The sequence below is a fragment of the Kryptolebias marmoratus genome, linkage group LG17 (assembly GCF_001649575.2).
Source record: "Kryptolebias marmoratus isolate JLee-2015 linkage group LG17, ASM164957v2, whole genome shotgun sequence".
Lineage (NCBI taxonomy): Eukaryota > Metazoa > Chordata > Actinopteri > Cyprinodontiformes > Rivulidae > Kryptolebias > Kryptolebias marmoratus.
Window position 1 is genome coordinate 19490813 of NC_051446.1, and position 18207 is coordinate 19509019.

General features: G+C 39.2%; 2 protein-coding genes across 4 annotated transcripts; both read right to left on the reverse strand.

The window, feature by feature from the left end:
* Positions 1–2331: 2331 nt before the first annotated feature.
* sec31b (SEC31 homolog B, COPII coat complex component) lies at positions 2332–14488 on the reverse strand. Of its 3 annotated transcripts, none has more exons than XM_017438065.2 (26): positions 14281–14488; positions 13346–13580; positions 12816–13011; positions 12628–12723; positions 12065–12205; positions 11251–11393; positions 11064–11163; positions 10792–10953; positions 10180–10332; positions 9858–10088; positions 9696–9770; positions 9493–9585; positions 9288–9399; positions 8976–9154; positions 8770–8896; positions 8434–8579; positions 8052–8225; positions 7810–7962; positions 7513–7702; positions 7030–7416; positions 6806–6844; positions 5761–5819; positions 4817–4942; positions 4597–4716; positions 4410–4481; positions 2332–3819 (listed from the first exon to the last, which is right to left on the reverse strand). In XM_017438065.2, the coding sequence occupies exons 2-26, from the start codon at positions 13546–13548 to the stop codon at positions 3640–3642; spliced, it is 3657 nt and encodes a 1218-aa protein (XP_017293554.1). In that variant the 5' UTR covers positions 13549–13580; positions 14281–14488; the 3' UTR covers positions 2332–3639. The 3 variants fall into 3 exon arrangements, with proteins under 3 accessions (XP_017293554.1, XP_017293547.1, XP_017293561.1); XM_017438058.2 differs by having other exon boundaries at positions 4817–4945; XM_017438072.2 differs by lacking the exon at positions 6806–6844 and having other exon boundaries at positions 4817–4945.
* Positions 14489–14603: 115 nt separating this feature from the next.
* ndufb8 (NADH:ubiquinone oxidoreductase subunit B8) lies at positions 14604–17528 on the reverse strand. Its single transcript, XM_017435304.3, has 5 exons — positions 17400–17528; positions 17033–17159; positions 16724–16823; positions 15487–15642; positions 14604–14770 (listed from the first exon to the last, which is right to left on the reverse strand). The coding sequence occupies exons 1-5, from the start codon at positions 17488–17490 to the stop codon at positions 14678–14680; spliced, it is 567 nt and encodes a 188-aa protein (XP_017290793.2). The 5' UTR covers positions 17491–17528; the 3' UTR covers positions 14604–14677.
* Between the last annotated feature and the right edge of the window lie 679 nt (positions 17529–18207).

Here is an 18207-nt window from a genome sequence, read left to right on the forward strand (position 1 = left end):
AATACGCACTCTGAACGTGACACCTCATAGTTTGGACTTGGGTGATTTGTAAATTAATGCTTTTTGACTTTTAATCTTAATTGGACTAAATATATTGGTACACCTTTAGACTTTATATGCAAAAACCCTCCAGTTTTGAGTAAAACCTGTGCATACTCATTGGAATAACTTTGTTACAATGAGCTATTTTATTCATGCAGATGGCTTTTGTTTATGCTTAATGAATAAAGTGGTTTAAAGTGGGATGCATGTAAGGTGCACGTCCACAGTGGTGGTGACTGGGTTTCATGGGATCTTCAAACTTCTCAACAAGGCTCTGTTTAAATATATCCGGACTCCCGTCATCAGCACATTCGCTCCTCACGGACTGAGCCAACTCGGCTCCCGTCCAGCAAATGAGTCAGTTTCGCAGCTGTGGTGTGATGTGTGCTGATGTTGCATTCACCACCGCGAACCCACGCTGGGGTGACACAGGTTACTGCAGTTCAAAAACCTCCTGCCATTCCCCCCACAAAAAAAAAACAAACAAAAAAAACTTCCACGCCACGCAGCTCGCGCCGTGCGACCGGAAGCGACCAATCAGCAGCGAGTTCCCGACTTCTGATCGCTCCGGACCAATGAGGGAGGAGCGAGTGAACACGTTGTCAAGTCGTTACTATTCATTACTAAACTAACGCTTACCGGTGTCTGCTGCGTTCAAGTGCAGCAGTGAATGCAGGAAAACTCGAGTTAGTGTTTAACTTAGGAGCCAGGAGGCTGTTCGAAATGTGTCCTTAAAAATAAACTAAAACAAACAAACAAATAAATAAACTAAAACATCACTACAACAACCATGAGCCTAATTCAACTTAGAGTTGATGGAAATATTATTTTCAGATTAAAATTATGCTGAGCTCTAATAGTCAATAAATGTAATTTTTTTAGGTGAGTTCTTTAACATTCTGCCTTATTACATTTATTTATTTGCATTAACTTGATTTTTTAAAATTTTATTTTGAGCAATACCTTTGTTGGCGCAACAATGTGAATATCTTCTATTCTATTCCACTCTGCAGGGCTACAGATGAGCCGCAAAAAACACTTTAAATTATTTTTACAAAAGATTTACTTAGCTTAACCACAGTTACGGTCATCTTCTACTAATCAGGTATCTATGTACAGTAATATGACTTTATTAGAGTATGTGTGAGCTCATTGCGTGTCAAAAAATATCTAGAACACAGTAAAATAAACTTTGAAACCAGTTTCTGAGCAAACATACCGAGTTATCACCAGCTGCCAAAAGGCGGGCAATAATGTTTAGGCCCATGTTTGTGTGTTTGTTATCAAAATATCTCATGAAGCACTGGACAGATGTTAAAGAGATTTGCCGAAAGTACATCTCCAACTGGAGTTAACCCCAATTCAAGATGGCCGCCACAACCAACTGTCTATATGAAACAAAAATAGCTGCACCTCAGTCAGCTTTACAGACATTGAGCTAAGATTTGGTATAAAAGTAGCTGACAGTCATCCTGAACACATACTCTGAGCGCTATATACTGTGCAGGATTTTTACCTAAAACTCCTGTTTGTCTGTTGGCAAAATATCTCACAAAGCACCAGAGTGATTTTAATGAAACCCTTATTATGTAATCATTGGATGCACATCTACATCTAATTAAATTTTGGAGTCACCCGAATACAAGATGTTCATCAACGTTAGCCACACAAAATAACAAACTCAGCCAATTGTACAGATACTGAGCTAAATGCTGGTGGGGTAGTGTTTGAGAGTCATCCTCATTTTGTATTCTGAGCACGATCCATTGAACGACATGTTTGTTTAAAACTTTGTCAATAATTGTTAGTCAACCCTATCTATTTGTTAGCAAAATATCTTGCATTAAGTAACCATTGGATGTTTGAGATCAGGAAGTAACCCAATTCAAGATGGCTGCTACAGCTAATACAGATGATGCTATAAACCAGCATTAACACATCTTACATGCTGTGGCTGTGGTGGCCATGTTGAAATAAAAATGTGTATAAAACACTAAAATAAATCTTTGGTTTCTGATTAAATATACTAATGAGTTATAGATCTATGTTACTAATACAAAGATCTTCATTTCAAAATGTAAAGATATGCATGATGAGCATGGATCTGTTTTTATTTAAACATTTTCCATGTATTTATCACCCTGCAAGTCAAACACTTGTGATCATCTGCAAATACTCCAAGTTTATGAATAAAGAAATAAAACTCTTCCCAGCAAGTCGACGACTAACCAACAACTGGTAAAAGTGTAAAGCTCAGTGTAAGAGTCATTTCACGTTTACAGACTTCAAAATATTTCAAGTGATGCTTTATTTTGAAAAAAGTTAGCGAAATGAGTAAAGTAAGCAACAATGGATCGTATAAATATCTGTGCAGCCAAAACGAGCACACCGAGGCACTTTCCTGCCTTCTGCTGCCACAACACACCAAATGACCCAGGATTATTATTATTATTGTTATTATTGCAGCTACGAAACTCTGTTTATTCTGTCTGTTCTTGTATTATTGTTGAATTATTGGTTCATCTAATGAAAGACAAAAAAAAGAAAAGTAATCGGAAATGACCAAAGGATACAATAGTGCCTTCATAGAAAGGAGAGCAGGAACAACAGAAGAAGAGAGTTGCACAAAGAGCGAAGGAAGGAAGGAAGTAGTTCAACTGAAATTAATATAAATGTTTTACAAACTGCTGTGCAAATTCAGCAGTGGATGAGGAGACAAGCCTGGGTAATGTACATACTAAAGCAAATCTTAAAAAAACAAACAAAAAAAAAAACTATAGGGGTACTGTTACAGGTCTAGGCTAACACAAAATTTTAAAAAATGGTAATATTAATAGCCTGACAATCACAATCAACCATTTTTCTGCAATGTTTTGGCCCAAACTCCCAATGCTTTTATCAACTGAACTCAACCTACAAACACAGGAGAAGCAGAAACTAGTTTACAGTGTGGATGAACTGCTCTTGGTGCATTTTGTTTTGTTTTTTGTCAAATCTAACAATAAATACCAGATTGTCAGTCTGTTCCTCTTTCATACAGAGTGCACAGTGACAAAGTCGATCATGACCCCAGTTTTTATTGTCATCATTTCTGGACGTGTGAGCCCTGGATGTAACCTTTCTGGAGCCGGAGTGCTGCTGCACGTATGCAATCAAAACATTTTGTTTTTTTTGTACAACTGTCAAAAAAATATAAACTGCAGTAAGATGTAACGAGGTTTATGACCTACCACCTACTTGGACAACCACAGCATCGATTCAAACCACTTGCTTTGAGTTTTACATCAACTGTTGAATCTACACTGAATCACAACTTTCAGAATACATTCATCTTATTTTTTTTTTTTTTGTTTGTTTGTTTTTTTTTTTTTTTGGTAAAATGATCACAGCAACACTGACAGACTTCTACAAAAACCCACCTCACTGTCTCAATCAGCCATGTCCTCTAGGAGGGACAAGTTACGGCATGATGAGAACCACATTCGGCCATTTTTCCCAGCCAATATTCTCAGTGTTGACGCACATCATCAGGCCATGGAGAAATAAATATATTTAACAGCATAACACTGAAAAGTTGTTGGTGGTGTCCTCGGGCCGTTAGACGCCCAGCTTGTTGGCGATGGTCATGACCACTTTGAGGATGGGCATGAAGGCAGAGATCTCACTGAAGTTGCTGCTGCTGACCACCTGAGTGTGGACCTCCAGGCCCCGCTGGTAGTTCTGGCTTGCAACGCAGCGGCTGATCTCGTGGAGCCCGTTCAGGATGTTGTGAGAGAGCTAAAAGAAAAGAGATGACTTGATGCAGTTAAAACTCATCCATTTAGTTATTGCTACCATCTTCTGATTGACAGTTGGAACTACCAGCATAAACTCTAAAGTTTTATCAGTGTGTGGGTTTCTCAAGCAGGTGCTGGAAACACAGGCTAGTTTAATTTTTTAAATTTCCTTTAAACAATAAGAAAATTAAAGACCTACCTAGCATTCCTTAAAAGGATGCATTTCACCCCCTGCCTTTCAGACTGTTTTACACTAAGATTATGTTTAGAGATGATAAATTGCAGACCTTTTGGTCAAACCTTTAAAGTAATATTATGCACAATAATCCCATGCAATATTGCAAGAAGTCATGCTCAGCTACTATCACATTCAATTTTAGCTCAATACCTGTTAATTTGATAGTTTTTTTTGTGTTGGTTAATGTCAACAGGCTGTGGCAGCCATCTTGACTCAGGGTTTCTCTTTGTAGCTGTACATTCAAATTTTATTAAAATACGTCCAGCGGTTCACAGGATATTTTGATCAAATACACACACGGGTAAAAACATTAAACAATGATCCTCCTCCACCTTGTGGTGATAAAAACTTACCGACTGCTCTCTCAGTTTATCATAAAGGTGTCCTAAACGCTTTCCAGCGTCGTCGAGCTTCCTTTTTGTTTGCTGAAAAATACACAGTTTTGGTCATTTCATAAGAAAATATATTTTTCTTTTCAAACTGACACATATAAGAATACAACGGTGAAATCAGGATGCTTCCCGGAGGGCTGAAACCTACTGGATCTCCTGCAGCGAGCTGGCAGCGCTGCACCAGGCTGTCGAAGGTGCTTTTGAGGATCACGTGCTCAGCTGGGATTTCTTTCTGCTCCACTCTCTCCGCTGGTAGCTGCTGGAGGAGCTGAGCAACACGGGGCACACAAACACAACATGACGCCGTTCTCAACCGCGCGCGCTACCGTTGACAATTCAGCCGACAAGCTCCTCGTTGAGAGACCAACCTGTACGCTGGGCTCCTGAGGGGCTCCGGGGGGGACCTGGGCGTGGTTGTGGGGCTGCGGGGCCTCCGCTGGGAAACCCATAACGGGAGCTGTGATGGGAGCTGGTGGAGTGTAGTTATCAGGGACCTGCTTACACACGAACGGAAAACAGATTCAGATTTTCTTCATTACCAAAAGCTAATTGTTATTTTTGGAATCATTTCTCTTTTCTTAAAAAAAAAGAAGAAAAAAAAAAATCACAATTCTGTTTTAATAATTTAACAATTTCATACAACAGGGATGCCTTAAAACAAAGTATTTCCTATTATTCAACCAACTTTTGTTTATGTTAATAAATCTGAAAATATTGCTTAAACTAAATCTGTACAACTTTTTCTCTAGCATTTTAAATGGTTTGACAGTGAGTGTAACACCCCGAAACAAATCTTTTTAATAATTCTGAATACTTTTTGTGGGATCGATTATAGCCCTACTGCAATTCCCACAATTATTCATGTTTACTGGCTTACTTGTGCCACGTCACACTAGCAGCTGATCAGATGACTAACATCTGATAAGCAGCGACTGGTTTCCGCCTAAAAGCCTCAGGAAATATTAATGATGTGCCGATTCTTCACACACTGCTTCTGCGTTTGGCTCAGCTGGTAAATTAATAATAATGTGGTGTCATGTGTCATGTTTTGTTTGTTCATCTGAGGTCGTTTTATCTTGTTTTAAAAACCAGATAATTCTTTCTCCATCATGTCTACGTACATAAAACCTTAAAAAAATAAAACGATGTATCTTTTACAATGACTGTAAAGTTTACAATTATTGTATTTTTTTAAGTAGAAGGAAAAAAAAAGTGTTTGCAAATGACAGAGCTAAGGAAACTAGTTTGGTTAAGTTTACCAATTAAAGAGTAACACACAAAACTGAAACGATGGAGAAGAATGAACAGATACCTTCTTCTTCCTGGGTCCACCTCGGACTGTCGGTGGGTCGTTCCAGCCCTCTTGAGGTCCTAAACAAAAACAACAATAAAGATTTAAAGAAAATGGAAAGAAAGGGTCACACCCAAGCAACCAAAAAAAGACAAAATAAAGCTGTTTTCACAGATGCAATGAAGCGCTGACGTTTTAAGACATCAACTGGACAAACTGTATGTGAGAAGACAAATGTGTGGACACAGTAAGAACTTCTGCTAACAATTTGTGACATGCTTCAATAACACTTGATATTTTTAATCCTATTTTTTTTCTTAACCATGTAATACTTTCCACTCTTGTTAACATTAATATTAGGTCATGTCGAATTTAGTGCCAATATGGCCGTTAACCCTCAACATGCTGTATTTTCTTCATTGCTAGGGAAAGTGAAAAAAATGTGCCAACCAGAATCTGTGGTCTTTATGTGTGACAACAGCTTAATTCAGTCACTTTGAAGCAAAGTTAGTCTACATTGCAACACTCTGCAAGTCAAAACATGCCACTAAACTACTACGATTTTTGCACTTTAAGCAAAAACCAAAACAACAAATATGGCAAAATATTGAAGCAGTAATCTCTGAAAAGTAACAATGTGTTTATATAACAAACTAGCAAGACGAATGTCTGCAAATTCAAATGTAATGCTGTAAAATTAATACTTTATTTTAAGATCTTTATACAGCCTACCTATGTAAGTTATTATTAAAGGCATGACACTAAATAATCCAAGACAAAACTTTGACGTCATGCTATCCTAGTATTAATGCCTTATATCATTTCAAATACATCAATTCTTAAATGTCAACATTCCCTTCAAGCATGGGGCGGAACAAGCAACAACCAAAGAACCAGAAAAACAAAAAAGAATTTCAATTAAAAAAAATCAAAAATTCCCTTGATTGGGGACGTATTTCAGGGATATTGCAATGCGCTGCATTGCGGTGTACAGGTTTCTGTTTTTCTGGTCACACTGTGCATGGAATGATGCTCCCTATTCCATATCAAGCCCTAACATTGTCACCTTCAAGATCACACTGGGAATTCAGCCAGGGAAAGTATCCTGCAAGTCAGAAATGAAGTTACAGCTGAATATGAGCAACTAAATCCTGTTCACTTCAGTAAAGCTGTGCAGATCAAGCTCTAATCTTGGAATATGTTTGGTAAAAATGTAAAAAAAAAAAAAAAAGCCCAAAAAGATTATTCTACCTGAAATTATTGTTTTACTATGATCGATTTGGCGTGTACCTGTAGGGGGAGGAGCAACAACGGGGGCAGGGAAGGGGTTTACTGCAGGAGCTCCAGGACCTCCTGGGGGATACCCAGATCCCATCGGAGCATAGGGACCAGGTGCCATTGAGGGTCCCTGGTTCTGAAAGCCCCCTGGATACAATGAAACCGGGCCTCCTGGTTGTGAGGTGGGAGACATGATGCCTGAAGGTAAAGAGGTAGACGGGACGAAGCTTGTTGGCGGCAACCCAGGGCTGGGCATGGGGGGCAGGCCTCCATGGGTCGATGACGAAGGTGGCAGTTGAGGTCCTGATAAGTTAGCAGCTGGCACCGAAGGGCCTGGAGGAGGGAAGGGCCCGGCAGTGGAGGCAGGCTGAGGCTGGAATGGCTGATTTGGAGAAAAACCTGGGAAAAACCCCAAAAAACGGAAATACAAAACATGTAATCAATCATATTTAGTGTTGAATAGAATAACTTCTCTTGTCATACAAATGATCAAACCTGGAGTCACAGCAGGATGTTGTGGGTAAGAGGGTCTTCTGGCAGGACGGGTCGAACTGGGCGGCATACCAGGCCCTTGGTTGGATGGAGGGGGTTGAGGAGTAAAAACTGATGGCATACGAGGCTGCTGTTGTGGAGCCATCGGAGCAGGAGCAGGAGCGGGAGCAGGAGCAGGAGGCTGGTATTGACCCTAAAGTTAAAGCAAAAAAAAAAAACAATCAAATCACAAGCATTTATCATTTTAAACAAAGTGTTGGGATCAAATATAAATTTGTTGATGATAAAATGTATTTCTACCCTAATTTGTGCAATGGGTTGAGGAGCCTGAGCAGCAGGAGTGGGCTTGGCGGTTGGCGCCCCGCCTCTGTTGAAGGAGTTCGGAGGCTGCTGGTGGACAGTGGCCTCTCCCTGAGCGTGGAACAGCCTGTCTCTCAGCATCATGATCCCAGGCTGAGGAAGCGGACGACCAAACAACGTTACCATACGGTAAACAAGCAAACGAAAACAGGAAGCTGAAGTTCTGAAATGAGGTCTGGTACCTGGTCTGAGTTCTCTGGCAGGTAGGCCATGGCGGTGGCTAAGCTGCCCTCTGCAGCCAGGATGCCGGCGTAGCAGGTCAGCTTCTCGGCCAGGATGTGGCTCTGGACTGCCACCTCGCTGTTGCGGAGGCGTTCAATGGACTTTCGAAGCATCATTACTTTTTCAACCAGATCCTTTAACAGGGACAAATGCATTTATTAGAAAATGGACCCAACAAAACATTGCTCTCATTTCTCAAAGTGCATTTAAAAAAAAAATCTTTATTTGAACTGCATTTTAACAAATAAGCATTCAACATCTGTTGATAAATTCTGTAAGAATTAATTCGGGCATTTTCTTTCTTCAGATAATGAAAACTCTAAACTAAATCTTATACTCTACCTCTAGTCCAAGAGGAGAAGCGCAGTCTCTATGCAAGGCCCAACACTCCACTAACTTTTCAATGTTTCCAGAGCAGATGTAGCACAAACAGGCCTGCAGGCAGCGCTTCTCTGTGCCCTCATGCTCCAAACGACTTCCCAGGGTATCTATCAATACAAATTAAAACAACTTACTTAATGATAAGATGGAATAAACAGTGAACTGATAATAAGGAACAGCGCAGGCTGCTATGTTATTCACAAAGTTGAACAAGTACTGCTGGAGTTGTATAATTTTCCCACGAGAAAGACAAGTCAAAGCATGATCTGTGCACCACTACACTAAACTTTAACTTACCACACAAACCAGCAAAGTCTTCGGGATGAGCATAAGTCAGCAGCGCAGCAAGAGCTTCCTTCCAATTATCCAGCTCACAGCTTTCGACGATGTCCCTCCAGTTCTGGGTCACCACTGACGATATAAGCTACAGTTTGGGCAAATTACCAAAGACTATTATCTCCCCTTGCTTGTAAAAATCGAGCCACTAGCAATGATTTCCTTACCATTGAAATGCTGTTCTTTTGCTTGCTGAGGTATTTCTGCTGCGTCTTCTTCAGAAGCTCCTCTCCTCCGCTGATGGACAGCAGAATGGCCTCAGCGTAGCGACCGTCATTCAGACACAGATCCACCGCTCCCTCAAAGTTCCCAACCAGCAGCGCCTGGCTTATTAAACCATCAGTGTCTGCATAAATGAAAGACATGATGGGTTACATCAATTTAATACAACATGTGGCTATATTTGCAGTCATAAAATGTGATGGTGTGAGGTGATTAAATAATAATTATTCATGTTATTTTTAGTCGAGTATTTGTACCACATGATACAGGGATCTTGAAGTTGGACGTTTCCTTTGGGGTCTGACTAAAAAAGTCGGCTGGTGAAACGGAGCCTGAGGTTCGAGCATCAGCTGGTGCTTCATCAGACCTCTGAAAACAATATACATTTATATAGCAATACATTTTTACAACAAGCAGCAACCACACAGCTGAAAAACAGACTGCGTGTGAAGAAACGCTGACCTCAGCAGTGAGTCGCTGCATCTTCTCTGCAAGATCGTTGGCATCCACTCCATATCCATTGGACTGAAAATTCTTTCCCAAGCATTTTGAGATCTGAAACAACACATTTTTACATATCAGACACCGAATGGCTTATAGTGCGTCAATGCAAACTCGAGAATTTGTTTATTATCTTGCCACAGCAATAAACTGTGTTAGAATACCTTTCTCTCCAAATCATCCTTGTTGAAACCCAAAAGTTTAAGGAATTTAATGCGTGCTTCATCCTCAAAGTTAACCTGTAATCACAGAAAGCCACTTGATGTAAAACTTCACAACACGTCAGTGACTGAAAGATTTAAATCTCAATATGGAGGCAGGCATACCAAAAGGAACTTCCATATATCTTGCTCTGCGTCTGATTTGGCGTTCTGAATCTTAGCCTGGCAGTAGTTGTTGAAAGAACCCGACTGCAGCGCCGCCTGGAGCTCCCTGGAGCGCTGGAGGAACTCCGTCTCCGTGGTAACCTGGCTCACAAACACTTGCCTGGGGACAGGCTGGGGGCTCTGCACCGGAGGCAGCTTTGGATTCTCAAAGGTTATCAGCTTTCCACCAAACTGACAAAATGAAAAAAACAAGTTTATTAAGACCGAAAAACAACAACTTATCCGTTAACGGGCATGTAACATGTTCTTGTGTCGCACTTACGCCAAAGGACGCTCCGACTGGCCTGCGCACCCATTTTGGTGGCTTCTTAAGAGGAGGGATGATGGTGTCCTGCACACCAGGCTGGGGAACCGGCAGAGGAGGAAGCACCTGTCCAGTACCAAAGGGATCCATGGAATCAAATGAGGAGGATATCTGTTAAGAAAGGAAATATGAAACGTTATTAAAAAAACGGCTGAAACAATCATTTGATTAACAGAAAACTAGAAGTAGCTCTTTAATTCACAAATTATGCAGCAAAAATCAGAAACCTGAGTATTTGCTGTTTTTCTTAAGCTTCTGTAATGGTAACCTGAGTAAGTCTAAACGGCTGGTTAGGCTAGAATGACATGTTTATATGTAAATGTGTAAACAGTAATGGACGTGTGATATTTTCTAATATGTTGCAAACAAATTGATTATTCACTTAATGCAAAACATACATAAATGAAGAAAAAAATGCAACACTGCTTCAGAAAACTATCTTTAAATTTCCAAGAAGTGGTTTAATGATCTTTTAGATTCGGTGGCATGAGACGTCACAGTTTTATTTCTTTCACGAGCACCATCTTGTGGACAAACAACGCCATTTTTTTTAATCTTCGCAGTCATTACCTTGTCAACTGTGCTTTGCTGTTGAGCCTTCAGACTTCCTCCCATCACAGAGTAAACGGTGATTCTCCCATCAAATGATGCTGTAGAAAGAAGAGCTGGATTCCTGGGACACCACTGGACATCAAAACACCACTGGTTTGTTGTTGGAAGCTCATAAATCACCTAAAATGGAAGAAAAGATCAGATCAGTGAATATTCATAAAGTTACCCTAGGTACAAACTTAAAAATGTTATTAACAGATGACACTAAAGCAGAAATAAATGTCACAAACCTCTCCAGTGTTTGGATTCCAGCAGAGGATCCTGTTGTCTTTAGCGCTGCTCAGCAGGAGCTCGGAGTCAGCCTGGCTCCAAGATATAGACAGAATTCCCCTGAAAGGCACCAACAGAGGGGACACTGAGGACGTTCTGCAAGTGTACAAGTAAATTCTCATGACAGGTAATCAGTTAGAGCCTCACCTTGTGTGGTTCTCTAGGACTTTAAGAGGTGATGTGGCAAACCGGAGGTCCCACATCTGGATGACCGGCAGTCGGTCATCTTCAGAGGCCAACACCAGCTGGGTGGCCACGTCAGGGTGCCACAGCATTCCTGAACAGTGCATCTAAAAATCAAATAATCAGCAGGATTAAAGATTATGGCTGTTATTTTTCTACCGGATACAAAACAATTCCTTTTTTCCCAAGGATTGCCTGATTTGAGAGGAATGCAAATTCATTTTTTATTGCATGACTAAACCCAAAATGAGCTCAGAATGAAAGGATGATAAAATATATATATTTTTTTTTGCAACAACTGTCTTTATGTTTTACATTCTCAAATAACCTTTTATAGGCATACAAAAAGTGTTGGTTTTAATTACTTGTTGATGAAGATAACTTAAAAGGTGGCAAATAACCAGTGTTGAGTGTCAATATGCTGTTTCTATTTTGTTTTTACTTGTGTCTCTTGGTTCACGGGTCATTTAGAAACATACTCAAGTTCAAGAATCTCTATCAAGTTCATTTTATGCCATTATGCCATACCTTCAGAACAAACAATGGAATACCGTACGAACATTAGTTTTATGCGTAATCTAATAATTACAAATTAAATGGTACAACTATGTAAAACATATTATGATCAAGAAAATAACTTAAAGAAGTATAAACACAGACAAAAAGCTGTTACTAAAATAATCAAACATCTATAGATGTCACTGAGAAAGAGAAGAAGGCAAACCATGACTTGCTGTGTTTTGTAATTAAAAAAGAAAGAAAAAAAAAAGCCACCAACCCTGTTGCTGTGATCACTGATCTTTATAATGGGTTCATTCTTTCTCAGATCCCACACAACTGCTTTCCCGCTGGGGTTGGCAGAGGCCAGGATGTGCTGAACCTGCCTGTTCCAGGACACAACACTGATGTCCTCAGCGGGCTGAAACAAGAGACACAAGCTGTCAGTGTCAACACAAACAAGCCTGTGAGCCCGAGGAAAACAAAACTCTGAAGATCGAATGCAGATGTTACGCTAAAACCGTCTACAAAGTGTGAAAATTAACCTTTAGAGCTAGTAGTTGCTTGTAATAGAGGGTTCTAAAATTTAGTAAGTAATCTTAACATTTATTTTAGTCCAGAGCATCAACAACTCTATTCTCTAAGAGCAGCTGCACTGAGAAATATAGAAACTACAAATATTTTCCTGATGTTTTATTGTTAACTCATAGATTTTATATTACAATGATGAAATAAATCAATCTGAAAACTGACAGAGGATTGTAGCTTCAGTTTTGTATTTTGGTTAATTAGCAAATTTGAATCCATTTACTTACGTCCCATAATGTCCCATCTAGTACAAACCTGTGTTTTTGCTCCTGGTGTCATTGGACTGCTGAAGTTGTTTAGATCCCAGATATATATCTCTGAATCATTCGCTCCCGATGCAAGAAGATTACTCTAAGACGGAACACAATACAAATAAAATTAACTTACTGAGATGTGCCTCCATCTGAGATATCTTCAGTGACAGAATATCACCGCAGATTTACCTGAAATGGATTAAAATCAAGTGCTCGGACAGGTCCTGTATGTTTATCCGACTGTCCAACAACAGCGTCTGCTTCAGAGCTTATTATGACCTCCGGGTTATAAACAGTCAGTGTGCCATTTTCGCTTCCACCAACAAGTCTCCCTCCAGAACCTTCTGCTCCCATTCCAAAATTTACCCATACAATACTGTGCAACCTACGGGACATCACAGGAAAAGACAGAATTAAATGTATCATCTTGATGACACAAAAAATACACCAGAAATCAAACAAACAAACAAAATGTCAAGGCTGAAGCAATTGCTTCATGTCATTTTCTGACCCAATGTTAATAAGACACAGGGCTCAGTTGTTTAAACTATACAAAACAGAATCGGGATAAAACATATAAACTGGCTACAAACTAGAGACTGAAAAAACACCATTACAGCATCCAGGCTTCTGCAAGTGTAGACAACTACAATACAAGGTAGCTTTGATATAGTAGAAGAGTTTATGGCATTAATATATTAGATTATACTATAAAGTACCTGTTTGTTGTGGGTAATGACCCTTTGAGCTGCATCTCCAGAGAGGGGTCGGCAAAATCCACCTCAAATATCTCTATGGCAGCTGTTGTGTTGAAAGAAGCATCAAGCTGTTGTGCTGAAGTTCCTAAGGCCAGGTAGATAGGATGGTGCCCGGCAGGACTCCACGCCTGGTGGGCAGTCCTCTGAATTTCCTTCAGCCTCATCTTCCTCAGCAAGTGTTCAGGTTCCTCAAATCCTGGGCAGGTGATGGTTCCACCACAAAAGAAAGGTCAATATTAGTATGCATTTATTTCAATAACTGTTAATAAGGAGTAAAGAAGCTAATTATTTTCATTTCAAACTGTGAAAAACAATAAAACACTTGCGATTTTTGAACCTCCATTGCCTAAGATTTTTTGTTTAATAATTTTAGTCAAAGCTTAACAGATTGCATCCGACTATTACCTGCAGCTGGAAATAGCTCGTCAACTTCATTTACACTAAGTCAGCATGAACGCGTGTAAAAAAAGGTGTTATGCCAAGATTAGTTTAATTACGTTTATATTAAATAAACATCACATCACCGCTAACTAACAGGTCGCCGAGCCACTCCTGAATAAATTTCTTTACTACAAATCTGACATGTAGCTAACTAGTTAGCATTAGCCTTCCTCATTGAATTACATCCTACAGGGAGAATCTATTGGCAGCGATTAGACCACTATTCGTGTTTTAGGGATAAGATATAATTACTTAATGTGTGCTACCTTTACCCCAAAACAACTTAGGTGGTCAACACCTGGCAGTTTTATTTCCAGAGAATATCCGGAGCCCTTTGCTATCAAGCTAACCAACAGCCACCACCCCTACTACGCTTCGACAGAACAAAAAGCTCAGCTTAAAAGGCACATTTAAATCAACATTTGAAAGAAATCGTGCTTCTAAAATCAACTTACGTAAATTCTACGTGTCACAACTTGACTGTATGTATTAACAAGCTCCAGGGCTACTTATCAGTCGAGCAGCTCAGACCAAAGTGCTTCTGCCGTGTTGTCACTGCGCTACGGCAGCCGACTGGGACATTTTTCATTAGGCAGTGGCCGACAGTAACCCCAACAGAAATACATCCCGAACTTGCTAATTATATTTACAAATATAAATTATTTTTAATAATATGACGATGTAATTTAGATAAATCTTAAACTTTGATTTTATTATGAGAATGAATCCTTTGACATTATGACATTCTTTACACATAAAACCAACACCCACACAGATGAACATTTTAAAGGTTTAACATAAGTTTTTATTGTTGTCAGAAATATATACACATGTAGAATTGTATTTTATGAATCAGATTTCATAATTTTTAACTTCCTCTGGTTGTTTTTCAGGATCTCCTCCTCTCTCCAAGTACAGGTCGTTGTAGGGATACTGCTTTGGAGCCTAAAAAAAAGAAATTCTTATGAAAATGTGCATGGTATTAAATAATAAATAAAAAACAAACCAAAACCAGGATTATCTGTAAAGGTGGTGCAACACAAAACAGTGGTATTTCAATCCACCTTTTATAGAAGAGACATTGTTTTTACATCATATGACTTAACTTATAACACAAGACTTAAAATAAAGACCCAGAGAGTGCATAGAAAAATGAAGATTGATGCGTTTTTTAAACCTTTAACCATCATTTCATAATCATTAGTTCAAAATAATAACCATCCACCCATCTTATATCGCTTGTTTGGACAGGGTCAAGGTCTAAACAAAGATTCTCAGACCTCCCTTTTCACAGCAATTTTTTTCATGGAGACACAAAGGCATTCACAAGCAAGCAGTTGGATATAATTTCACCAGCAATTCTTCCACCTAGTTGGATGTGTCCAAAATGCCTCACCAGGAAGACATCCCAAAGTCATCCTTACCAGAAGCCTGAACTAAACTGGCAGGCTCTGTTAGACACAGGGAGTTAGATGCCTGCAACCCCCCCCCCCTTCCAAAAAAAACCACCCCAAAACAAACAAACAATAAAAACATGTCAAGTTAAAAAAACAAAAGCAGACATTACCAGGTTATCTTTTAAATGTCCATTACATGTCAAAGCTAGTCTCGAATACCTAAGAATTTAAATTTGATTAGATACTAATGGTGGTTGTACTTACAACAGGTTGGTAGGACGGAAATTTCTCTCCAAGGTAGAACATAAACAACATGAACCCAATGAAGCCAAACAGTTGTTTGCACATTGAAGACCACGACACAGGGCTTGGAGACATATCCACACGGTTTCTGGTGAGCATGTCAAAGTCCCAGTGGATCTTAAAAAAAAAATAAAAAAATAAAAAAGTACATAAATGTGCAGCAAACTATTTTTAAAGAAGAGAAAACACCATTAAAACAATTAATACAAACACAAACTTATATATACTGTATATTATTAAATACAAAATATTTAGGAAGCAAACAAGACATATTAAAGAAGCCAATTATTTAGTTGATGTCACATTAAAAAAAATATATGGCTCCTAAATGCACATATTGTCGGACTATCATTTAGCTACACCCCTCATTTAATGTAGTTATTTGTTTTGTTCATTTTTTTCTTTTTCAACCATTTTTGTTCTTCTTCTCCTTTGTGTTGAACTCTTGAATGATGCACATTTTTACCCACTATCACGTAATGCTTTAAAGCTGTAGAATGGCACAGAATCTCATCCTTCACACAGTCAGCCAACTGTAGAATTTGGAAAAAGGGATGTGTTTTGTTGTTCCTCTTGGTTTACACCTTTGTGGTGAATAACGAAATAACCAGACACAGAGTTCCCTTACATTAGTAGCCCCAGTCAGTGGGTGAACTCTGCCAAACTCCTAAAGAATAGGTCAAAGAGCATTAAGTCTGAGGTATACTTATAGATACCAATGTGGCATCTGTGTGAGGTAAACTTGCATCTTAAAGACCCCAACCACCAAAAAAGATTAATTTATACCACTCTGACACCAGTCACAACTGGATACTTTCAAATGTTCTTCATGATCTGACTGCTTTGAGCTCTTCTGCCAACATAAAGAGGTCCTAAACAGCACTAAACAGGTAATCATAATGCTTACCAGCCCAAATGAGATATTTATGATAATCTGTGTCATCAAATGTAAATGCAAACATTTCTAAAGATGTATTAGACCCCAAAACAATTAGAAGAGCTCCACATTCCATTTAAAGGGTTCAAAAACATTAAGTAATCACATATAACTTGGTATAAATTTTTGTTGTGGTCTTTACATCTTCAAAAATACATACAATGCATCAACATATGTCTTGTTGAATTGTCAAATTATTTGTAATTAATCAAAGAAAACAACACCCTGAATTTCTAGCAGTAAAAGTCATCAGCTTCTTACCGGCTCTCCCCAGTTCCTCCTCAGATCAGGGTGGTCCCAATTGTACCAGGGGTCTCTCTCATGTTGAGACTTGTCTGGTAGTTTTGGGTAGTCACCAAAGCTATAAAAACAAAACGACGGCATGTAGTTATGCAGTGAATTGTGTTTCTTAGTGTCAACAATGACTGCTGCAGCTGTCAGGACATTTAGTAACATTTAGCAAAACGAACATGCAATAGGCTTTACTTTCTTCACCTGCAATGACAATACGTAAATATTAAGTGCATTTAAAAGTATTATGACTATAGAGGTTTTCAGAATAAAGCTCACCCCTCGCCGTTATCTGGGTATGGTTCATAGTCCTCAACCCTTAAATTGTACTTTTTTGCAGCGGCAGCTCGCTCTTCTGGAGTCTTCGGGTATGGACCAGGAATCATGTCCTTAGACATACCCGAGGCTAAAGCAACGACAAATGCGCTTATGAATACAAAAAACAGCAATAATATTGCGCCAAAGCTCAAACGAATTGAAAAACCTTGGAAAGTTTCAGTGTTTCCCTTTTAGCAGCAGCCGCTCAGCTAGCAAAAGCTACCATTAGCATGTCAAGGTTACATCTATGAGAACTATAAAATATGAAAAATACCTTTACATAAAGCTATTTCACACAGCTTGTAAGCATGACTAAAACACTACTGACCTGCTCTACATCCCGATAAAAGGGCTGAAAGGCCAGGACCTTTCCCCTTAGCGAGAGTTTTTGCCAACCGTCGGAAACCAACCCCAGCCATGTTTACTGGCTGTTGTTGTCTGACTGAATGAAACGACGCATGCGCAATTACAGAAGTATGGGTCGCAGTAAGGGCCAAATTTACACATAAAAACTGAGATGACGTTTGTTTGGACGACCTCAATCTGTAATCCTGATGTATTGGACTCGTATGAAAAATCTGGTATAATTTACGACAAATACTCCAGTTTATTTGTTAAAGAATGTTGTTTTTTTCAGGTAAGACTTTTAGCCAAGGGAAACATCTCTACCAAATATTTTGACTATGTCATTACAACCTTTACTTCTTGTTTAAATTACTACAGTTCCTGTATGTAAGTTTTGTATTGTGATGTAACAAATGACATTCTTCTTAAATGTTATAATGCACTTAAATGTTATTCAAGTTATTCTTCTTTAAGCTTCTCTCATGTCCACAAAGAGTACTCTGAATCCTATTTTTTAGTGTCAGTTCTTTTCAGGGGTGGAAATTAGCACCCGCCACCGGCCAAATGCGGGTAAATATTTGAAGTGGCGGGTGAATTTGATCAACACACACGCCACTGCGGCGGGTTGGCAATTTGAACAGAAAATGTGTTATTTGTCCTCTTGACCTATAGGGGGCAGTAATGTGCTCTAGTTGCTGCTGTTACGTCGAGCCGCGTTCCCCCATCAGATACGGTTCCCCCTGCGTCTCCGTAAATAATGACTTATCTATTAACAGAATTGTTTAGAGGGG

Excerpts from the sequence above, each read along its gene's own strand:
- sec31b (XM_017438058.2), bottom strand. The coding sequence starts at position 13,548 with ATGAGGCTGAAGGAAATTCAGAGGACTGCCCACCAGGCGTGGAGTCCT. Across the intron at positions 10,089-10,179 it reads CAGTCGGAGCGTCCTTTGGC|TTTGGTGGAAAGCTGATAAC; the intron begins GTAAGTGCGACA and ends TCATTTTGTCAG. Across the intron at positions 6,845-7,029 it reads TGTTGCTCCTCCCCCTACAG|GATACTTTCCCTGGCTGAAT; the intron begins GTACACGCCAAA and ends TCTGACTTGCAG.
- ndufb8 (XM_017435304.3), bottom strand. The coding sequence starts at position 17,490 with ATGGCTGGGGTTGGTTTCCGACGGTTGGCAAAAACTCTCGCTAAGGGG. Across the intron at positions 17,160-17,399 it reads TTTATCGGGATGTAGAGCAG|CCTCGGGTATGTCTAAGGAC; the intron begins GTCAGTAGTGTT and ends TCGTTGCTTTAG. Across the intron at positions 16,824-17,032 it reads TACCCAGATAACGGCGAGGG|CTTTGGTGACTACCCAAAAC; the intron begins GTGAGCTTTATT and ends TTGTTTTTATAG.